At 46.3% G+C, this 23,380-nt stretch overlaps 2 protein-coding genes across 2 annotated transcripts in view; one reads left to right on the top strand and one right to left on the bottom strand.

The window, feature by feature from the left end:
* LOC134983862 (zinc finger protein 585A-like) overlaps positions 1–23,380 on the top strand; it is a 139,670-nt gene that overhangs the window by 41,145 nt on the left and 75,145 nt on the right. The gene's annotated exons all lie outside the window — the stretch shown is intronic.
* LOC134983856 (oocyte zinc finger protein XlCOF7.1-like) overlaps positions 1–23,380 on the bottom strand; it is a 138,659-nt gene that overhangs the window by 113,473 nt on the left and 1,806 nt on the right. The window contains exon 4 of the mRNA XM_063949474.1: positions 1,769–3,406. Coding sequence (XP_063805544.1) covers positions 1,769–3,406 — 1,638 coding nt within the window. The remainder of the gene's footprint in view (positions 1–1,768; positions 3,407–23,380) is intronic.

The raw sequence follows: 23,380 nt of genomic DNA, 5'->3' as shown, positions 1-23,380 counted from the left end.
TATGTAATAGGGCCTACAGTAAGTCAGTAAGGAGGCAGAAGCTGCTTCTGGTACATGGACCCTGGTCATGTAGGGCTGGGAGAGTCAGTAAGATTGTGTAATAGGGGCCTACAGTAAGTCAGTAAGGAGGCAGAAGCTGCTTCTGGTACATGGACCCTGGTCATGTAGGGCTGGGAGAGTCAGTAAGATTATGTAATAGGGGCCTACATTAAGTCAGTAAGGAGGCAGAAGCTGCTTCTGGTACATGGACCCTGGTCATGTAGGGCTGGGAGAGTCAGTAAGATTATGTAATAGGGCCCTACAGTAAGTCAGTAAGGAGGCAGAAGCTGCTTCTGGTACATGGACCCTGGTCATGTAGGGCTGGGAGAGTCAGTAAGATTGTGTAATAGGGGCCTACAGTAAGTCAGTAAGGAGGCAGAAGCTGCTTCTGGTACATGGACCCTGGTCATGTAGGGCTGGGAGAGTCAGTAAGATTATGTAATAGGGGCCTACAGTAAGTCAGTAATGAGGCAGAAGCTGCTTCTGGTACATGGACCCTGGTCATGTAGGGCTGGGAGAGTCAGTAAGATTATGTAATAGGGGCCTACAGTAAGTCAGTAAGGAGGCAGAAGCTGCTTCTGGTACATGGACCCTGGTCATGTAGGACTGGGAGAGTCAGTAAGATTATGTAATAGTCACCATCTTATAGGCAGCCGGTGAAAGGAACAGAGAATGGGTGTTATGTGGTAAGTCTGGTTGGTAGGTAAAGCTGAGCTGTAGCCCTGCCCTTTGTTGGTGAACTTCTACCATATGGACCTGTTTCACAAGGACTGAGTCACAGCCAACTGGCATCACCCACACCTGGAGCTCAGCTAGACAACCATTTAGGATTGGTACTGGGTACTCAGTACCCGGAGAAAAGAACAGGTCATCTGCATAGCAGTGGTAGATGAGGGCATGACATCTGGTTATTTCAGAAAGAAAAGATGACTACTGGCGCTATAATACTAGATGGCGCATATATGAATGAAGACGCCTGTATAATAAATAACCATCTGGTTTTATTCAAGACAAAATATTATTATTTTTTAACAACAAACTACTTTCACTATGTAAAATTCACGTATACATGTCATCTAACATTTTTCCTAATTTCAACAACCATTAAAAATCACCTGGCATGTGTTACCATGATAACTATTTCCAGAAATAGATCTTTCATAATATGTCCCGTAAGTGTGTTTTAGAAGAAAATACGCTTAAAGGTGCTGTCCCAAATTGTGGTTGCTGCTCATATGCTATGTGCACACAGCCTAGCACCCCATAAAGCAGGCATATCCAAACTGCGGCCCTCCAGCTGTTGTGAAACTACATATCCCAGCATGCCCTGACACAGATTTGCTGTCAGAGAATGCTACAGCTGTGTCAGGGCATGCTGGGATGTGTAGTTTCTCAACAGCTGGAGGGCCGCAGTTTGGACATGCCTGCCATAAAGCATATATTGCTGTACGTGGTGTGAAGATTATTTCACCCACCAGTAGCATGTATATTGCAAAAAGCATAGGATAGGATAAGAACCTTGAAGAACAACGCATGGCAATGATAAGTATACTCCAGAAGATTAAAATGGTTCCTCACCTGAGTGATGCCTATTGTGTGCAACAAGAGATGATTTATTTCTCAGAGTATAGAAATGGCTTCTCACCTGTGTGACTTCTGTGATGTGTAAGTAAATCACATCTTGTTAGACAACATTTCCCACACTCAGAGCAAGAAAATGGATTCTTACCTGTGTGACTTCTGAGATGTATAAGAAGATTTGATTTGAGTGCAAAACATTTCCCACACTCAGAGCAAAAAAATGGCTTCTCACCAGTGTGACTTCTCTGATGTCTAACAAGATCTGATTTGAGTGCAAAACATTTCCCACACTCAGAGCAAGAAAATGGCCTCTCACCTGTGTGACTTCTCTCATGATTAATAAGATGTGATTTCTGTGCAAAACATTTCCCACACTCCGAGCAAGAAAATGGCTTCTCACCTGTGTGACTTCTCTGATGTCTAACAAGTTCTGATTTGAGTGCAAAACATTTCCCACACTCAGAGCAAAAAAATGGCTTCTCACCAGTGTGACTTCTCTGATGTCTAACAAGATCTGATTTGAGTGCAAAACATTTCCCACACTCCGAGCAAGAAAATGGCTTCTCACCTGTGTGACTTCTCTCATGATTAATAAGATGTGATTTCTGTGCAAAACATTTCCCACACTCCGAGCAAGAAAATGGCTTCTCACCTGTGTGACTTCTCTCATGATTAATAAGATGTGATTTCTGTGCAAAACATTTCCCACACTCCGAGCAAGAAAATGGCTTCTCACCTGTGTGACTTCTCTGATGTCTAACAAGTTCTGATTTGAGTGCAAAACATTTCCCACACTCAGAGCAAGAAAATGCCCTCTCGCCTGTGTGACTTTTCTGATGTATAACAAGATGTGATTTCCGTGCAAAACATTTCCCACACTCAGAGCAAGAAAATGGCCTCTCGCCTGTGTGACTTTTCTGATGTATAACAAGATGTGATTTCCATGCAAAATATTTCCCACACTCAGAGCAAGAAAACGGCTTCTCACCTGTGTGACTTCTCTGATGTCTAACAAGATCTGATTTGAGTGCAAAACATTTCCCACACTCAGAGCAAGAAAATGGCCTCTCACCTGTGTGACTTCTCTCATGATTAATAAGATGTGATTTCTGTGCAAAACATTTCCCACACTCAGAGCAAGAAAATGCCCTCTCGCCTGTGTGACTTTTCTGATGTATAACAAGATGTGATTTCCGTGCAAAACATTTCCCACACTCAGAGCAAGAAAATGGCCTCTCGCCTGTGTGACTTTTCTGATGTATAACAAGATGTGATTTCCATGCAAAACATTTCCCACACTCAGAGCAAGAAAATGGCCTCTCACCTGTGTGACTTCTCTCATGATTAATAAGATGTGATTTCTGTGCAAAACATTTCCCACACTCAGAGCAAGAAAATGGCTTCTCACCTGTGTGACTTTTCTGATGTATAACAAGCTGTGATTTGTATGTAAAACATTTCCCACACTCAGAACATATCAGTGGCCTCTCAACTGCCTTACCTGTGTGTGGGTTAATAGGCTTTGTGTTCTGTGTAAAACATTTGGCATCTATAGAACAAGGAAACACTGTATCTACTGTCAGAGCTGTAACAGATGCACCAATATCAGAGTGATCAGGAGAACATTTCCCAGGATCAGAGGGCTCAGCTGATAGAGCTAGATGTATAATTGGGGTAATGGGGTTATCTCCTGGAGAATCCTGTCTACTGTCATTATCTTTTATGTCACAATCCGGGGATAACATTAGATGTCCTTCTGAGATATTCCTGCTTGTGTGTCCACCTGCTGGAAATAAAATACATTATGGAAATGTGACATTTTCTGTAACAATATTAATCTTGTAAACAATAGGAGAAGACGACTCTCTGGGACACTTAATTGTAAATGTGTGTGTATAATAAAACATAACTTTTAATGAAGGCTTTATAATATTGTGTCTCAGATTATCATTGTGTCCACCCTCGTGAGAACACTCACAATAACAAATGTAATATTATAATAAGACTTAGATATAGCTCTCTCTTGTACTGGTAACGAACCATGAAGTATAAATGGAGACGTAGTCCCTCGGCAAGTCCTATGTCAGCACCAATGTAAAACAATGGATGGGAAACATATCGTATGAATTGGAGATTCTAGATGAACAATAACATCAGTCATATGAGCTGATGGATCAGAGAAATGTCTCCTAACGTTACTCCTGGAAGCATTGGTAAGGTAGCATTCCTTTATGTGTGTGCTCATACACTGGTAAGCCTGTACATGTGTTACTCACCCTTATATAAGGTATATTGCTATAGCAGAGTAGGTGTGGAACAAGGAATTTTACATGCAATACACCATATAATACACTGCAATCATCATCATCATCATCATCTGCTAGGTTATAATACCCTGTTACACCCCTATCATCAGTGTCTTACCTCTATACTCTCAATAGTAATAAGGATGATGGTGTGCACAGTAAGTATGATACAGAGAATTACATATCAGAATCTATACAGCTGCCGCCATACTTCTGCTTCTCATACGTGTGCTACTGGCAGCAGTGAACATCTGAGTGAGAGTGCAGGGAAGACAGCAGAGTCTGATGAGAAAGAGATTGGATCTGTCTTTGCAGGGCTGTACCACACCTGTCACCCCTGTTAGTATATAAAATAATAAATAAGAGGGGCGTGGCCTGAGTCCATCCAGACGTGCTTTCTGGAGCTCTCCTCACTAAGTGGCTTCTTATCTACCCTACCTGATAGCTCTCAGCCGCCGCTGGGACCAAGACCCAATCTATTAATTCCACCACTCCTACTGCCCTAAAGCTGCTCGCTCCGCGCACTGTTCATTACCGCAGCCTAGTGACGCCGCTGAAGCCACTGGCTGTATTCTGGGGCTAAGTGTGCCTAGTCTTTCCTGCACGCTCCGGCCACCTGACTTGGAGGCGCTTTTGGCTCAGGCGGGAGCACTTACTCTCCTGCTAACACAGGTGCGCAGCTCCCGTTACTACTGAGGACAGAAGGGGCTGCCCACAGTCACCGGAGCCCTGCGGTGATATTGGGAGGTGAGGTGGCTGCCATTTTGGATCCTGGTACCCGGCCATCGCATGCTTTGCCTTCTGCCTTCAATAAGGAGTAAAATTGATATAAACTGCTAAATAAGTGTCCTGGCGGCTGGACCGGGGTCACTACACTAAATTGAAGCATTTGCCTGGAGGTGAAACTACCTTCTATTTATATGGTACCACTATAATCTACTTCCTCTCAGTCTACATGCAGAGCCCAGTATCAAGTATCGTCTGAGTACAGCTCATTACACTCTGATTACAACCTCACAGTGTGTTATTTTGTGGATTTATCCACTGAATATATTTTGCCATTTGTGTCTCTCTGTGTCGAGAGCTTCACGTCTGTATCACGCTGACCTCTAGTGGAATTTATCGGTTATTACTGTGTTATTTGCGTTGCATTACATCATGTTTAAGCTTTGAGGTCTGATATCAGGGAGATTGGCACTCGTACAGACTAAGATGAAAGAGATTGTTGTGTCTCACAAAGATCTGATCTCAGCTCATGACACCCTTCAGGAAGACCTGGTCTCTATTCGTGATAAAGTCATTGATTTAGAAGACTGGTCTCGGAGAAATAATATCAGAATAATGGGCGTTCCAGATTCTGTTACAAATGCTGAGCTTTATGATTATGCCACGGTCCTCTTGTCAGAAACTTTCACCGAAGGCTTCTGCTGCGGACCTTCTTATTGATAAGATCCATAGGCTCCCAAAGTCCAAACAGGCCCCTATCCAAGCTCCGAGGGACACTCTGCTTTCTTCATATTAAAGAACGTATCCTACAGGCTGCTTTGTCTTCCTCATCCACAGCTGAGTGCCTGGATAATATGCAGCTATTTTCGGATATTTCTCCTGTGACGCTGGCCAAAAGGCGTCTATTCCACCCAAGGGAATATACGTTATGGTAAGAACTTACCGTTGATATCAGTATTCTTCCTAAGTCCACAGGATCCACAAAATAACAATGGGATATGATGAAGCGACAGCCTCCCAGCTTGCAACGGGTCCCGTCCATATATCCCCGCCTCCTTGCTCAGGCAAATCAGTTGTATTCCAAAGCTCAAGGCTGGAGCATCATAGAGAGCCTTAATCAGGCGATAAGAACACACATGCACACCCTTCCGTACAAGAAGGAAGAGGCCAGTGAGTAAAAGGATCCTCAGATCAGGTGAGTCAGGGTGGGATCCCTATGGATCCTGTGGACTTACCATAACGTATATTTCTCTGGCAGGGTCCACAGTTATCCACAGGATAACAATGGGATTTCCCAAAGCAATTTAGTGAAGGGGACGCTCCAGACTGGAAAGGAGAATCCTTCGCCCGAATGCAGCATCCTGAGGCAAAGGTATCAAAGGCATAATGTCTAATGAATGTGTTAATGGAAGACCGTGTGGCTGCCTTACATATGTGTTCCGCTGAAGCACCACGTTGTGCTGCCCACGACGGACCTACCTTACGAGTAGAGTGAGCAGAGACACTAGCTGGATTAGGGAGATCAGCTTGAGAATATGCTTCTGAAATCGTCATTCTAAGCCACCTCGCTAGTGTTTGCTTGTCAGCAGGCCATCCTCTCTTGTGAAATCCGTAGAAAACAAAGAGAAAATCTGTCTTTCTGATGGCACTGGTACGATCCACGTTGATCCTTAAAGCCCTGACTACATCCAAAGATGCATCTCCCACAGAAAGACCTGGCCCTTGAAAAGTTGGTACAACAATTTCTTCCTTAAGGCGGAATTTAGTCACCACCTTAGCAAGATATCCAGATTTAGTTCTGAGAACCGTTCTATCTGGATGAAATATCAGAAAAGGAGAGCGACATAACAATGCCCATAAATCTGAATCTTTTCTAGCTGAGGCAATAGCAAGTAGAAAGAGAACTTTAGCTGTCAACCATTTAAGATCCACTTTATTAAGTGGTTCAAATGAGGCAACTTGAAGGGCTTTCAGGACTAGACTTAAGTCCCAAGGCACTGTAGGAGGAACAAAAAAAGTTGAATGTGCAGCATTCCCTGGAAAAAAGTACGCACATCCTGTAAATTGGCAATTTTCTTTTGGAACCATACAGTCAATGCCAACACTTGCACTCTCAAGGAAGCCACCTTCAAACCTTTATCCATTACAGCCTGAAGGAATGCTAAGACCCTGGAAACTCTGAAAGCCTTAGGGTCCATTTTCAATTCACTGCACCAATGAATATAGGTTTTCCATATTCGGTGATAAATGCAAGCTGAGGAAGGTTTCCTTGCTCTGAGCATAGTCTGAATTACCTGTTGTGAGAATCCTCTTGACTTCAGGATAGATGTTTCAAGAGCCACGCCATCAAAGACAGTCGATCCAGATGTCTGTGATAACAAGGACCCTGCATCAGTAGATCTGGATGTTGAGGGAACAGAAGTGGAACACCCATCGACATACTCAGCAGATCTGTGTATCAATGTCTCCTGGGTCAAGCCGGAGCTATTAGTATCACGGCACTTTTCCCTTGCTTTATCTTTCTCACCACCATGGGTAATAGGGTGATTGAAGGAAACACATAAACCAGATGAAAGTCCCATGGGACCGACAGGGCATCCACAAAGATCGCTCTGGGATCCTTTGTTCTTGCCCCATAAGCAAAAACTTTGTTGTTCAGATGGGATGCAATGCGATCTATCTCTGGAAACCCCCACTTGTCTACTAGCGTCTGGAAGACCTCCGGGTGTAGAGACCATTCATTTTCCTGAATGGCGTGTCGACTGAGAAAGTCCGCTTCCCAGTTTAGGACTCCCAGTACGAACACTGTGGACAAGGCTGGATGATGAAGTTCTGCCCACTTTAGTATGTGACTTACCTCCTCCATCGCTTTCCGGCTTCGAGTTCCTCCCTGATGGTTGAGGTACGCTACTGCCGTTGCATTGCCTGAGCAGATCTGGACTGGTTTTCTCCGAAAAATGTCCTTTGCCTGAATCAGTGCCATATATATGGCCCAAAGTTCCAATATGTTTATTGGCAGGCAACTTTCTTCCCTGGTCCATTGCCCCTGAAAACACATTTCTGACACTGCTCCCCAGCCCTGAAGACTGGAATCTATCATCAGAATTTCCCAATCTGATATCCAAAGGGGTCTACCCTTGTCCAGATGGGATGTCTGTAGCCACCGGGCTAATGACCTTCTTACTTCTATTGTAAGAGACAGGGTCTGTGTTTTTATTGTCTGATGCAACCCATGCCATTTGGCAAGAATCAGAAGCTGCAGAGGCCTTGAGTGGAATTGTGAATACTCCACCATGTCGAACGTTGATACCATCAAACCCATCACCCGCATTGCTGCGTGAATGGATACCATTTCACTGTGTAACAAGTCCTGAATCCTTGAGTGAACCTTGGATATCTTGTTCAGATTTAAACTTACTCTCTGAAGACCTGAATCCAGTACCAGCCCCAAATGAGTCATCTGTTGTGACGGAACCAGAAACAATTTTTCCCAATTTATGAGCCACCCATGGTTCTGCAGACATGTTATTGTCTGTCGCAGATTACATAAGAGCAACTCCTGCATCTGTGTCAGGATTAAAAGATCAACGAGGTATGGAAAATATATTTTCTCATACGTCCTAGAGGATGCTAGGGTCATCATAGAACCATGGGGTATAGACGGGATCCGCAGGAGACATGGGAACTTTAAGACTTTGAAAGGGTGTGAACTGGCTCCTCCCTCTATGCCCCTCCTCCAGACTCGTTTTATAATTGTGCCCAGTGAGACTGGATGCACTGCAGGGAGCTCTACAGAGTTTCTCTGACAAGACTTATGTTAGGTTTTTTATGTTCAGGGAGGCTGCTGGCAACAGACTCCCTGCTTCGTGGGACTTAGGGGAGAGGAGTATCACCCACTTCCAGTGAGCTCAAGGGCTCTGCTTCTGGCTACAGGACACCATTAGCTCCTGAGGGTGCTGATCGCTGGGTATGCCTAGATGCTCACACCCGCAGCCCGCCGTCACCCCCTTTCAGAGCCAGAAGTCAGAAGACAGGTGAGTAGATGAAGAAAAGAAGACTTCAGTGACGGCATTTATCTGAGGTACTGCAGCGTGCGGACGCTGTGCGCCAAGCTCCCACATACATGCAGCACTACAGGGTGCGCGGGGGGGGGGGGGGGGGGGGCGTCCTGGGCATCTAATAAATCCTCAGTGGACATCTGGCAAGAGGGGACATTAGTGCAGAGGTACTGTCCCAAAACCCCCGCCATTATAATCATACAAGAAGCGGTACTGAAGCGCCCCATTAAGGGGGCGAAGCTTCGTCCTCACAGCTCACTCGGCGCCATTTTCTCTCCATCAGGCTGCAGAGACGCTGGTCCTTCCTTCACACTGACAGGTATCAGGGCGCAAAACAGGGGGGGGGGGGGGGGTCACTGGCTAAATTTGGAGCAATATACTTTATATAAAAAGCGCTTATTTGGCGTTTATTGGGCGCTTCAGAACTGCTGATTGGACGCTGGGGTGTGAACTGGCAAATCCCCTCTGTGTCTCTCTGACAGGCTTTACTGTGGGTCTGTCCCCTATATGCCCGGTGTGTCTGTGGGTGTTTGGTGCACGTGTGTCGACATGTCTGAGGATGAAGGCTCTTCCCAGGAGGAGGCTGTATTAGGGACACAAACGGCTGCAGCGGTGACCCTGTCGGCACCGGCGACGTCGGATTGGATAAATGTGTTGAACACCTTGAATGCTAATGTGGCTCTTATTAGCAAGAGGCTAGATAAGTCTGAGTCTCAGACACAGGCATGGAAGAAATCTGCAGAAGATATGTTACTGCAAAGTCAGGTCCCCTCAGGGTCACAGAAACGTACACTGGCCCAATTGGCAGACACTGATATCGACACAGACACTGATTCCAGTGTCGACTATAGCGATTCCAGATTAGACCCAAAATTGGCATAAAGCATTCAGTACATAATTGTGGCTGTTAAAGGGGTATTACATATCACTGAGGACCGGCTGTCTCTGATAAAAGGGTCTGTATGTATAAGGAAAGGAAACCTGATGTAACGTTTCCTCCCTCTCATGAACTGAACACGCTATTTGAAAACCTCTGTGAAGCTCCTGACAAAAAGTTTGAGATTCCAAAAAGAATTACGGTAGCTTATCCGTTTCCCTCGGCGGATAGGGAAAAGTGGGAGTCACCCCCCACCGTGGACAAGGCCCTGTCACATTTGTCTAAAAAGGTGGCTCTTCCGTCACCTGCCACGGCGGCCCTTAAGGATCCTGCGGTTCGTAAACAAGAAACTACGTTAAAGTCCATTTATGCGACCACAGGTACGCTACTCAGACCTGTCATTGCGTCTGCGTGGGTAAGTAGTGCTATCGAAAAGTGGGCAGACAACTTGTCTTCTGATGTAGATACTCATGATGCTGGGTTATATCAAGGACTCTGCAGCCTACCTTAAGGAAGCTGCGAGAGATATTGGTCTTTTGGGATCTAAGGCCAATGCCACGGCAGTCTTAGCTAGACGAGTGTTGTGGATACACCAATGGAATGCTGATGCCGATTCCAAGAAAAGTATGGAATCTCTACCATGTAAAGGTATGGCTTTATTTGGTGACGGCCTTGATAATTTACAGCGGGTAAGTCATGCTTTTTACCTTATGTTCCTCCACAACAAAAGAAAAAGCATCACTATCAGATGCAGTCCTTTCGGCCCAATAAATACAGGAAGGGCCGAGGTTCTTCCTTCCTTGCTACTAGAGGAAGGGGAAGAGGTAAATGATCACCAGCCTTGTCAGGCTCCCAGGAGCAGAAGTCCTCCCAGGCTTCTGCTAATTCAACCGCATGACGTTGGGGCTCATATGCGGGAGTCCGCACCGGTGGGGGCACGTCTCAAACTCTTCAGTCAGTTTTGGGTTCGTTCAGACCTAGACCCATGGGTTTTACAAATAGTATCCCAAGGGTAGAAGCTGGAGTTTCAAGACGTTCCCCCTCGCCGTTTTTTCAAATCGGCCTTACCAGCTTCTCTTCCGGACAGGGAGGTAGTTTGCGACGCAATACAAAAGTTGTGTCAAAATCAAGTTATCGTCAGGGTTCCCCTGTCACAACAGGGAGAAGGCTTTTATTCTAGCCTGTTTGTGGTCCCGAAGCCGGACGGTTTGGTCAGACCAATCCTAAACCTGAAATCCCTAAATTTCTACCTAAAGAAATTCAAATTGAAGATGGAGTCTCTCCGAGCAGTGATCTCCAGTCTGGAGGAAGGGGATTTTATGGTGTCGGTGGACATAAAACATGCCTACTTACATGTTCCCATTTATCCTCCGCATCAGGCTTACCTGAGGTTTGCAATACAGGATTGTCATTACCAATTTCAGACGTTGCCGTTTGGTCTGTCCACGGCTCCGAGGATTTTCACGAAAGTGATGGCGGTGATGATGGTTCTCCTTCGCAAGCAAGGAGTCACGATTACCCCATACTTAGACGATCTCCTGATAAAGGCGAGATCCAGGGACCAGTTGGTGCAAAACGTTGCACTCTCCCTGACAGTTCTTCAGCAACATGGTTGGCTCCTAAATTTGCCAAAATCACAGTTGATGCCGATGACGCAGTTGTCGTTTTTGGGAATATTGGACACAGAACTACAGAGAGTATTTCTTCCAGTGGACAAGGCTCTGGAACTTCAGAGTCTGGTCAAACTAATTCTGAAACCAGCAAGAATGTCAATCCATTAATGCATTCGGTTGCTGGGGAAGATGGTTGCGGCCTAAGAGGCCATTCAGTTTGGCAGGTTCCATGCAGAGTGTTCCAGTGGGACCTGTTGGACAAGTGGTCCAGGTCCCACCTACACCGGAGGATAATCCTGTCTTCCAAGACCAGGATATCACTCCTGTGGTGGCTGCACAGCTCTAACCTCCTAGAGGGGCGCAGGTTCGGGATACAGGACTGAATCCTAGTGACCACGGTTGCAAGCCTCCGAGGCTAGGGGGCAGTCACAATGGGAGAAAACTTCCAAGGAAGATGGTCAAGTCAGGAAACTTGTTTCCACATAAATATTCTGGAGTTAAGGGCCTGTTACAACAGGGGCCGTGCGTGTATCAGGACTTACCGCGGCTACGTTTGACGGCATGGCGGTTGAGCGCAAAATCCTAGCCCGTAAGGGTATTCCCAGTGAAGTCATTCCCACACTTATTCAGGCCAGAAAAGGTAACGTCTAAACATTACCACCGTATTTGGAGAAAATATGTTTCTTGGTGTGAATCCAAGGGGGCTCCTACGGAAGAGTTTCGACTAGGACATTTTCCCCATTTTCTACAAGCAGGTGTGAATGCGGGCCTAAAATAGGGCTCAATTAAGGAACAGATTTCGGCCTTATCGGTTTTATTTCAGAAACAATTGGCCTCCCTTCCAGAAGTTCAGACTTTCGTAAAAGGAATGTTGCACATCCAACCTCCATTTGTGCCTCCAGTGGCACCATGGGATCTTAATGTGGTGTTGCAGGTCCTTCAATCACATTGATTTGAACCTTTACGGAAGGTGGAGTTGAAATTCCTCACTTGGAAAGTGGTCATCCTGTTGGCCTTGGCATCTGCAAGGCGGGTGTCTGAGTTAGCGGCCTTGTCTCACAAGGGCCCTTATATGATCTTCCATAAAAATAGAGCTGAATTGAGGACACGTCAACAATTTCTACCGAAAGTGGTTTCCTCTTTCCACATGAACTAACCTATTGTGGTGCTTGTGGCTACGGACGCCTTTCGCTGAGTCAAAATCTCTGGATGTGGTCAGAGCTTTGAAGATTTATTTCGCCAGAACGGCTCAGATTAGGAAAACAGAGGCTCTGTTTGTCCTGTATGCTCCCAACAAGGTTGGGTGTCCTGCTTCCAAGCAGACCATTGCACGCTGGATCTGTGACACGATTCAGCATGCTCATTCCACGGCTGGATTGCCGTTACCGGAATCGGTGAAAGCCCATTCTACTAGAAAGATGGGCTCGTCCTGGGTGGCTGCCCGGGGGGGCCTCGGCTTTGCAACTTTGCCGAGCAGCTATTTAGTCTGAGTCAAACACATTTGCAAAGTTCTACAAGTTTGACACCTTGGCCGATGAAGACCTTCAGTTGTTCAATCGGTGCTGCAGAGTCATCCGCACTCTCCCGCCCGTTCTAGAGCTTTGGTATAACCCCATGTTTCTATGATGACCCCAGCATCCTCTAGGACGTATGAGAAATAGACGTTATGGTAAGAACTTACCGTTGATAACGTAATTTCTCTTATGTCCACAGGTATCCACAGGATAACATTGGGATATGCCGGAGCGACAGCGGAAATGGCACCAAACAGTCACAAGCTTTCTGGCCTCCCAGGATGCATCGGGGCTTCACCGTATAATCCCGCCCACTCACTCAGTCAAATCAGTTCTTTCCACAGCGATTAGGCAGGAGCATCAGGTAGAAACCTATTTAGGCGATAAGAACACACATGCACACCCTTCCATACAAGAGGGAAGAGGTTTAATGATTGTTAAGATCCTCAAATCAGGTGCGTCAGGGTGGGATCCCTGTGGATACCTGTTGATATAAAAGAAATTACGTTATCCACGGTAAGTTCTTACCATAATGTCTATTTCTCAGGCTGGGTCCACAGGTTATCCACAGGATAACATTGGGATTCCCAAAGCCAGTTTTAGTGGTTGGGACACTCCTGATTACACAGGAGGACCTTTCGCCCGAAGTCTGCATCATGAGAGTCAAAAGTATCCAAGGCATAATGTCTGATGAATGTGTTTATGGAAGACCATGTGGCTGCCTTACAAATCTGTTCTGCTGAAGCACCCTGTTGTGCTGCCCATGAAGGACCTACCTTACGTGTAGAGTGAGCAGAGACATTAGCCGGAGTAGGGAGATCTGCATGAGAATAAGCTTCTGATATTACCATTCGGACCCATCTTGCGAGCGTCTGTTTACTAGTGATGAGCGGGTTCGGTTTTACTCGGTTCTCAAAACGGCATCTTATTGGCTCACCGATGTCACGTGTTTTGGATAGCCAATAAGATGCCGTTTTAAGAACCGAGTAAAACCGAGTAAAACCGAACCCGCTCATCACTACGGTTTACTAGCAGGCCATCCTCTTCTATGAAATCCGTAGAGGATGAAGAGAGAATCTGTTTTTCTGATGGCACTAGTACGATCTATGTAGATTCTTAAAGCTCGTACTACATCCAGCGACGCTTCTCCCGCAGAAAGTCCCGATACCTGAAAAGCTGGGACTACAATCTCTTTATTAAGGTGAAACTTTGACACCACCTTCGGAAGATAACCAGATCTAGTTCTAAGAACTGCTCTGTCTGTAAAAAAACTTAGGAAAGGAGACTTACATGATAATGCTTCTAAATCTGACTCTCTTCTGGCTGACGCCATTGCCAGTAGAAAAAGTACTTTAGCTGTTAACCATTTAAGATCTGCTCTCTTAAGTGGTTCAAACGGAGGTCCCTGGAGGAATTCAAGAACTAAATTCAAATCCCAGGGAGCTGCAGGAGGAACAAATGAAGGTTGAATATGTACCACTCCCTGAAAGAAAGTATGTACATCCTGTAAATCATCAATCTTTCGCTGAAACCATACAGTTAATGCTGATACTTGAACTCTCAAGGAAGCTACTTTCAAACCTTTTTCCAATCCTGCTTGAAGGAAATCCAAAATCCTGGATACTTTAAAAGATCTCGGATTCAAACTTTTTTCAGTACACCAATGAATATAGGCTTGCCATATTCTAATATACACGAGCTGAAGAAGGCTTTCTTGCTCGGAGCATAGTTTGGATTACTTGTTTAAAAAATCCTCTAGCTTTTAGGATAGAGGTTTCAACAGCCACGCCGTCAAAGATAGACGATCCAGATGACTGTGACAACAAGGACCCTGCATTAGCAGATCTGGACGTTGAGGGAGCAGTATTGGTGCTTCCACGGACATTCTCAGTAGATCTGTGTACCAATTACTTCTTAGCCAAGCTGGAGCTATTAGAATTATTGCTCCCTTTGCTTGCTTTATTTTTCTCACTACTCTGGGTAACAGAGATATTGGAGGGAACAGATATGCCAGATTAAATTTCCATTCTACTGACAGTGCATCTACAAGGACCGCTCCGGGATCCTTGGTTCTTGATCCGTACTTCAGAACTTTGTTGTTTAGACGAGACGCCATGAGGTCTATCTCTGGTAGACTCCATCTGTTCGCTATTGTCTGAAACACTTCTGGGTGTAATGCCCATTCGGTTTCCTGAATGATGTGTCGACTGAGAAAATCCGCTTCCCAGTTCAGAACACCTGGGACAAAACACCGCTGACAATGCTGGGAGATTGAGTTCTGCTCATCTTAGAATGGGAGTTACTTCCTCCATCAATCTTTTGCTGTGAGTTCCTCCTTGATGATTGAGGTACGCAACTGCTGTCGCATTGTCTGGCATCTGTTGTCAGGACTTGCCACTCTTTTATCCAAAAGGGTCTCCCCTTGTTTAAATGGTCTGTCTGTAGCCACCACGCTAGAGACCTTTTTACATTTACTGGAAACTTTATCATCTGCTTTTTTATCGTCTGATGATTTCCGTTCCATTTGGTCAGAATAAGGTGCTGTAATGGTCTGGAGTGGAATTGCACATATTTCACCATGTCGAAGGTTGATACCATCAGACCCAACAGTCGCATTGATGCATGGACTGATATTGTCTGGGTGTGCAACGCTTCCTGAGTCATGACCTGCACCTTGACCATCTTTTTCTCTGGTAAGAAAACTCTCTGTAGGTCTGAATCCAATATGGCCCCCAAATGAACCATCCGCTGTAATGGATTCAGAGACTACTTTTCCCAATTTATGAGCCACCCAAGTCTCTGTAGACAAACTATTGTCTGTTGAAGATGGCTCAAAAGTAAATTTTGCAAATGTGCTAAGATTAACAGGTCGTTGAGGTATGGGAATATTCTTATCCCCTGTTTGCGCAGACAAGCTGCCATAACCACCATGATCTTGGTAAACACCCTGGGTGCTGTTGCTAGCCTGAAGGGCAGAGCTTGGAACTGAAAATGTTCCTGGAGGATGGCAAACCTGAGGTAACACTGATGAGACAGTGCTATAGGCACATGTAGGTAAGCATCCCGTACACCCAGAGATACCATGTAATCTCCCGGTTCCATGGCCAACATTATGGAGCGCAACGTCTCCATGTGGAACTTCGGGATCCAAATGTATTTGTTTAACATTTTTAGATTGAGAATTGGTCGATATGACCCACTTGGCTTCTGGATCAGAAATAGATTGGAGTAAAACCCCTGTCCCCTTTGTGATGGAGGTACTGGGACAATCACACCAGACTGCAGTAATTTTTGGACTGCTTCTTGCAGGGCATTGGCCTTCGACTCTATACGAGACGGGCTGGTGCAAAAAAATCTTTGAGGAGGCTGCCTCCTGAATGGGAACCCATTCCCCTGAGATACCACCTTCTGCACCCAAGCATCTGTTGTTGACTGTTGCCATATGTGTGCAAAATGAAGGAGTCGGCCCCCAACCATGGAATCCTCTAGGCGGAGGCCTGTCTCTTCAGGCTGATGGTTTCTGTTCAGGCTTGGAAGCTGGCTTTTTGCTAGCCCACTGCTTCCTACCCCTGGTTTTGAACTGGGGTTGCTTAGACTCCTCTTTAGCTTTCGCTTTACTTTGCCAACGAAATGAGCAAAACTTTAAACCTTTGGACTTAGGGTTATAAATAGCCGGAAATCTGACCTTCTTTGATTCAGCCTCTGATTTTAGGATATCAGAAAATGGTTTCCCAAACAATATATTACCAACGAAAGGCAATGCTTCCAATTCTTTCTTGGATTCCGCATCTGCTTTCCAGGTACGTAGCCAAACTGTTCTGCGAGCGGCTACTGTCAAGGCTGAAGCTTTAGAAGCAACTGTACCCATATCAATTGCTGCTTGTTCTAAGTATTGGGCAGATTGTCTCAAACGGCTTAAAAGGTACTCTTGCTCCGAAGTAGGAGAAGAGATGTCATTTCTAGTTCCTCTATCCATTCGCCCATTGCCTTTGCTACCCAGGCCGAAGCCATAGCAGGTCTTACCACTGCTCCTACTAGAGAAAATAAATGTTTCCAAAAACTATCTACCCTTCTGTCTGTGACATCATTTAGCGAGGTAGATGACAGTGGTAAAGCAGATTTATGCACAATCGCAGAACATGTGCATCTACTTTTGGAGGAACTTCTCTTTTCGAACAATCCGCAGCTGGAAATGGATAATAAGAATTCCATCTTTTTGGAATCTTATATTTCTTACTGGGCGTCGCCCAAGACTCATCCATCATTTCTGTCAGTTCGTCTGACGCTGGGAATTCAGTTTTCACTGATTTTGTTCGTTTAAACACAGGTGCTTTAGATTTTAACACTGTTTTAGCTGGCTCTTCCAAAGAGAGAACAGCCTTCACAGCATCAGTAAGTTCAGCTACATCCTCTGAACTAAAACTCTGCGACTGATCATCATACGGAGTATTTGAATATACTGTATCATCATCTGTTGTATCATCTTATGTAGTCTGCCACATAGACGTATCAGTCTTAGTCTTACCTGCCCCATGGTTGCTTATAGAGGCTACTGGAACCAAGCCGTAGGAAGGGAGCTGCATGTATGGGTTCATAGTGTAATCTAACCCTTGAGGTGGTGCTACCGGAGCTAACCTGTCCGCTATTGAAGACAGAGTCTTTGCGACCATATTCCAAGGTGGCTCTGTTGGTGGTTGAACCAACTCCTGTTTTTTACTTTGCTGAAAAGCAAAACAGTTCGCACACAAGCCCTCATAAGTGACTAATTGATCCACATAAATTACCCCTGTCTTACAAGATAAGGATGTTAGGGAAGTAGGAGTGCTTGATAAATTCTCCTCATCACTTTTGCCGCTCACAGACATGGTAATAATATATTATGTTATGTTATGACTACAGAGGGTCAGAACAGGACTGACATGACACAGAAAAGTCAGCACGCATACTAGCAGTCAGTCACATGTTAAAGCATTAGACATTGCCATATGAGAATACAACCTCCATAACAACTTATACATAAGTAGGAAAATTGTACTTCTGTTTTTAACTGGTTCTTTTCCAACATAACATGCAGAAAACACAGTAATATACAGGTCTCATATGCAATAGGTGCTAAAACTTAACAATGCATACTAAGAAGTAGAAGGAATTTTTAGTACTGTATACCCTGCCTTCAGAGAGCGGGATACAGGGAGACTCACCACACTTCCGTATCCAAGCAAATGCGCTCGCAAGACGCTGAGTGGATTCAGACGCTACTGATGTACACTACCGCTCTTATATAACTGATAACTGACACAGTCGCTCCTGCGGACACGGACGCTCAGTGACTTCCACGTGTATGCAGACGCTAAGGCCTGCGACTCTGTCTAGGTGGGATCTCTAGTGTACACAACCGCAGCGTCTAAGTTGCGACCGAGTACCCTCGTGGTAGCGTCTGAGCCGGAAGCGAGGTCATTCAGTTCATGAAACGAGAGACGTGCGGAAACTGGTCATGAACTCGGAGGAGGGGCGCCCAGGAGAGCGTCTGAATCCCCCTGTTGACTTAAACTGTAAGGATCGTGGCCTCTACATAGGCCTGGCGCCTATGATCCCTAGAGCGTAGCGCTGTCGCACTCAAGATGTTCGGCGCATCAACACACTGTTTGTAGTCTCCACCAAATTCAGCGTGGCTGTGTCCTGACCCCTCTAGTAAGAGGAAGTCCATAGACTCGCCGTCTCCCCATGCTCCGGCCACAGCCTGGTTACGTCTGCTGGACCTGCTGGAACATCCGACACAGACGCCCGTCGAGACAGCACTAATACCCGAAGGTAAGCGTTGTTGCGACCCGGTGAGGAGATGTTGGAGCGACTCTTTCTAGCATGCGTTTAAGACGCTATTAACAAGTAAGTTTATAAAAATTAAATAATAAAAGCTTGAGGCTATTCTCACAGCAGCTCTGTGACCATGAGGCTTCCTGCCGCACCAAGCAAAAAACTGATCTGACTGAGTCAGTGGGTGGGACTATATGGTGAAGGCCCCGATGCATCCTGGGAGGCCAGAAAGATTGTGACCGCGTTGGTGCCATTCCCGCTGTCCCTCAACCATATCCCAATATTATCCTGTGGATAATCCTGTGGACCCAGCCAGAGAAAGTCACAGTTTGTACAATGCAGAGGTTATTACTGACAATAATACTGCACTGGACTAGTTTATATTGCTAAATAGTCAATAGATATAACACTACACAGTAAGAAATGGATGTATATCACAGGGTAATTGTACTATAAAACCCTGACTAAATGCACTCTCTTTCTTAACTATCATGGTCTAAAAAGGCAGGTAGAATACTTAAGTGTCATGTAAAGTCACAGCGCTGACAACCAGGCGGCTTTACATAGGAGGATTTGCCCAAGCAGTCCCAGGAACAGTGAGCTGAGGGATAATGGCGCCGCAGACACTGATAGGGAGTGAGGAAAAGACAGAGATGCAGCTCCAGGGTGGGAACACTTGCTGGAAATGGCGACCTAGGGCTGGGGGAGGGCCTTCAGGTCTAAGCCTTATCCCCTCTGCTGGCAAAACCACCGGGTACTGTGGGCGATATAAAAACCGGTTTAGAGAGAAAACCTGACCTGCGCCCATGCCCTGGTGATCTAGTGGGATCGCCTGTACTGCCAAAGTGTCCACCGCCAGCGTGCACGGCCCGCCTCCCACTGACCGCGCCGGATCGCGATAAAGACAGGGTCCCGCAAGCGGGACCCACTTACCACCTCCCGAAGCGCGGCCACGCGATCCTGGAGAGCCCCAGCCGTGTGTGTCTAACGTGAAGAAAACCGGAGCCTCCGCTGTAGGTACCAGGCAACCAGGGCTCGGGAGTGTACAGCGCCGCTGGGGAGAGCTGGAGCTGCAGCAGTGAATGTCACAAGACATTTACCACCGCTGCTGCCCTTGAAGTCTTCACTTTTTACTTCATAAAAACCTTTTCTCAGGGCTGCTTGGAGCAGCCCCTCTGTTAAGTGCCTGTTACTGCAGCACCAACTTACAAAACTGAGCTCCTGTGCAGGGAGGCGCGGTGATATAGGAGGCGGTGCTGTGCATTCTGGGAACAGTCAAAGCTTTGAGCCTGTTGGTGCCTCGGATCAAGAGCCTACTCTACACCCCATTGTCCAATCCTTGTGGAGCCCAGTGTACCCCGCAGCTGAAATCCTGTTTTCTCATAAATCCTAGAGGATGCTGGGGTCCACTTCATGACCATGGGGTTTATACCAAAGCTCCAGTATGGGCGGGAGAGTGCGGATGACCCTGCAGCACCGATTGACCGAACTTGAGGTCTTCATCGGCCAAGGTGTCAAACTTGTAGAATTTAGCAAATGTGTTTGACCCTGACCAAGTAGCTGCTCGACAAAGTTGCAATGCCGAGACCCCCCGGGCAGCCCCCCAGGAGGAGACCACCTTCCTAGTAGAATGGGCCTTCACTGACTTCGGTAACAGCAATCCAGCTTGCTGAATCGTACCTCTGATCCAGCGTGCAATAGTCTGCTTGGAAGCAGGACACCCAATTTTGTTGGGAGCATACAGGACAAAGACTCTGTTTTCCGTATTCTAGCTGTTCTAGCAACATAAATCTTCAAAGCCCTAACCACATCTAGATACTTTGACTCAGTGAATGTGTCAGGAATTACTGGCACCACAATAGGTTGGTTTATGTGGAAAGATGAAACCACCTCTGGAAGAAAATGTTGACGAGTTCTCAACTCTGCCCTATCTTCATGGAAGATCAGGTAAGGGCTCTTGTGAGATGCCAATGCCAAAAGCATCACCACTTTCCAAATGAGAAACTTCTACTCTATCTCTTGTAGAGGCTCAAACCAATCCGATTGAAGGAACTGCAACACCACATTAAGGTCCCATGGTGCCACTGGAGGCACAAATGGAGGCTGGATGTGCAGAACCCATTTCACGAAGGTCTGAACCTCTCGAAGAGAGGCCAATTGTTTTTGGAAGAACACTGACAAGGCCGAAATCTGGACCTTGATTGATCGTATTCGGAGGCCCGCCTCCACACCAACCTGCAGAAAATGGAGAAAACGTCCCAACTGAAACTCTTCCATAGGAGCCTTCTTGGATTCACACCAAGATACATATTTTCTCCAAATACGGTGGTAATGTTTCAACGTTACTCCTTTCCTGGCCTGAATAAGAGTGGGGATGACTTCCTTGGGAATACCCTTTCGGGCTAGGATTCGCCGCTCAACAGCCATGCCGTCAAACGTAGCCGCGGTAAGTCTTGATACACGCACGGCCCCTGCTGTAACAGGTCCTCGCGAAGAGGAAGAGGATCTTCTATGAGCTACTCCTGAAGATCTGGGCACCAAGCCCTCCTTGGCCAGTCTGCGGCAATGAAGATTGCTCGAACTCCTGTTCTTCTAATGATCCTGAGCCCTTTTGGGATCAGCGGAAGTGGAGGGAAGACATACACTGACCGGAAAACCCACTGGGCCACTAGCGCATCCACCGCTAATGCTTGAGGTTCTCTCGACCTGGAACAATATCTCTGAAGCTTCTTGTTGAGACGAGATGCCATCATGTCTACTTGAGGAACTCCCCAAAGACTTGTCACCTCTGCGAAGACTTCTTGGTGGAGGCCCCACTCTCCTGGATGGAGATCATGTCTGCTGAGGAAGTCTGCTTCCCAGTTGTCTACTCCTGGAAGGAAAATTGCTGACAGAGCCTTTAGATGTCTTTCTGCCCAGAGGAGGATCTTCGTCACCTCTGCCATTGCCGCTCTGCTTTTCGTTACACTCTGCCTGTTTATGTACGCGACTGCTGTTACATTGTCCGACTGGATCTGCATGGGATGATCTTGAAGATGTACCGCTTGTTGAAAGCCGTTGTAAATGGCTCTCAATTCCAGCACGTTTATGTGAAGGCAGGCTTCCTGACTAGACCATTTCCCTTGGAAGCTTTCTCCCTGAGTGACAGTTCCCACGCCTCGGAGACTTGGATCCGTGGTCACCAGGAGCCAGTCCTGAATCCCGAATCTGCGTACCTCCAGTAGGTGAGAGCTGTGTAATCACCACAGGAGTGAAATCCTAGCTTTTGACGACAGGATTATCTTTCGGTGCATGTGTAGGTGGGAACCCGACCATTTGTCCAACAGGTCCTACTGGAAAACTCTGGCATGGAACCTGCCAAACTGTATGGCCTTGTAGGCCGCCACCATTTTCCCCAACAACCGAATGCACTGATGGATCGACACACTTGTTTCGAAAGGGCTTTCTACGTAATCTCCTGTTGTACTGTCATACTAACCTACAGTTTCTTAGGTCTTTAAATTGCAGACGTTATAGAGAATGAAGATACACAGACATTTTCACCAGAGAATTTTAGTATCATTTAATTTTTCTCCAGACGAAAGATCCGCTATAAATGGGAGATTAACTAGGCTTTTTTAGTGATCACCTGCTGCCCAGGGGCCTGACCGGATCATTCCTCTAGCCAGGGGCAAAACCGGACCGTTCTTCCTGCCAGGGGCAAAACCGGACCCCATGCTCTAGCCCAGAGGCAAAACCATAACGATCCTCTAGCCAGGGGCAAAACCGGACCGATCCTCTAGCCAAGGGGCAAAATTAGACCGATCCTCTAGCCAAGGGACGTAACTGGACCGATCCTCTAGCCAAGGGGCGTAACCAGACCATTCTTCTATCAAGGTGTCTATCCCTCTCTACATGATCTCCACTCTGTATATTGTCTGGATACCTTCTCCAGGACATCTGTACAGAATATCACTCCCCATAATCAATCTGTTTGCTCATGAAGTATGAACTTTTCTATCTATGAGGTCTCTACTTGCAGACATACTAGGAATGGAGTACCTATATTAAGGAATGAAGACCATCCTGTCACATACACTTCCTATTACTCTGCTTTAGAAAATAAGAACTATTAAGAGGTTCCATTTCTTAATTACAGCATGGTCCACTGAATACAGTGACCTCCTATAATGCATTAGTCATCCGTGTGCTGAAGAACAATTTCACGGCCTACTCGAAAAAGGAGACTGGCGTTCTAGGGCAGAGAGCTCAGTTCTCAGCTTGCCTTCTTATTGCCGAGACTCAACACCATGTTAGTTACAGAAAACAAATCCTACCTGACCTCAGTGACATGATAAGAAGACTATGGGATTAATATGGGCTGATGGCTCCTGATGTATGAGATATGCCAGAGAGTGTGGGGAGGAGACTGGTCAGAACTCTGGGCTGGTAACACACAGTGAGATTATGTGAAGGGGAGAGTAGGAGTATAATAGGGGTTGAAGGCTCCTGATGTATGAGATACACCAAAGAGTGTGGGGAGGAGACTGTTCAGATCTCTGGGCTGGTAACACAGTGACATGATGTGAGGAGGAGAGCAGGAGTATAATAGGGGCTGATGGCTCCTGATGTATGAGATACACCAGAGAGTGTGGGGAGGAGACTGGTCAGATCTCTGGGCTGGTAACACACAGACATGATGTGAGGCGGAGAGCTGGAGTATAATAGGGGCTGATGGCTACTGATGTACAATACACCCCAGAGAGTGTGGGGAGGAGACTGGTCAGATCTCTGGGCTGGTAACACACAGTGACACGATGTGAGGGTGAGAGCAGGAGTATAATAGGGGCTGCTGGCCCCTGATGTATGAGAT

This window comes from Pseudophryne corroboree (genome assembly GCF_028390025.1).
Source record: "Pseudophryne corroboree isolate aPseCor3 chromosome 3 unlocalized genomic scaffold, aPseCor3.hap2 SUPER_3_unloc_27, whole genome shotgun sequence".
Lineage (NCBI taxonomy): Eukaryota > Metazoa > Chordata > Amphibia > Anura > Myobatrachidae > Pseudophryne > Pseudophryne corroboree.
This window is presented reverse-complemented; position numbering and strand designations above follow the sequence as displayed.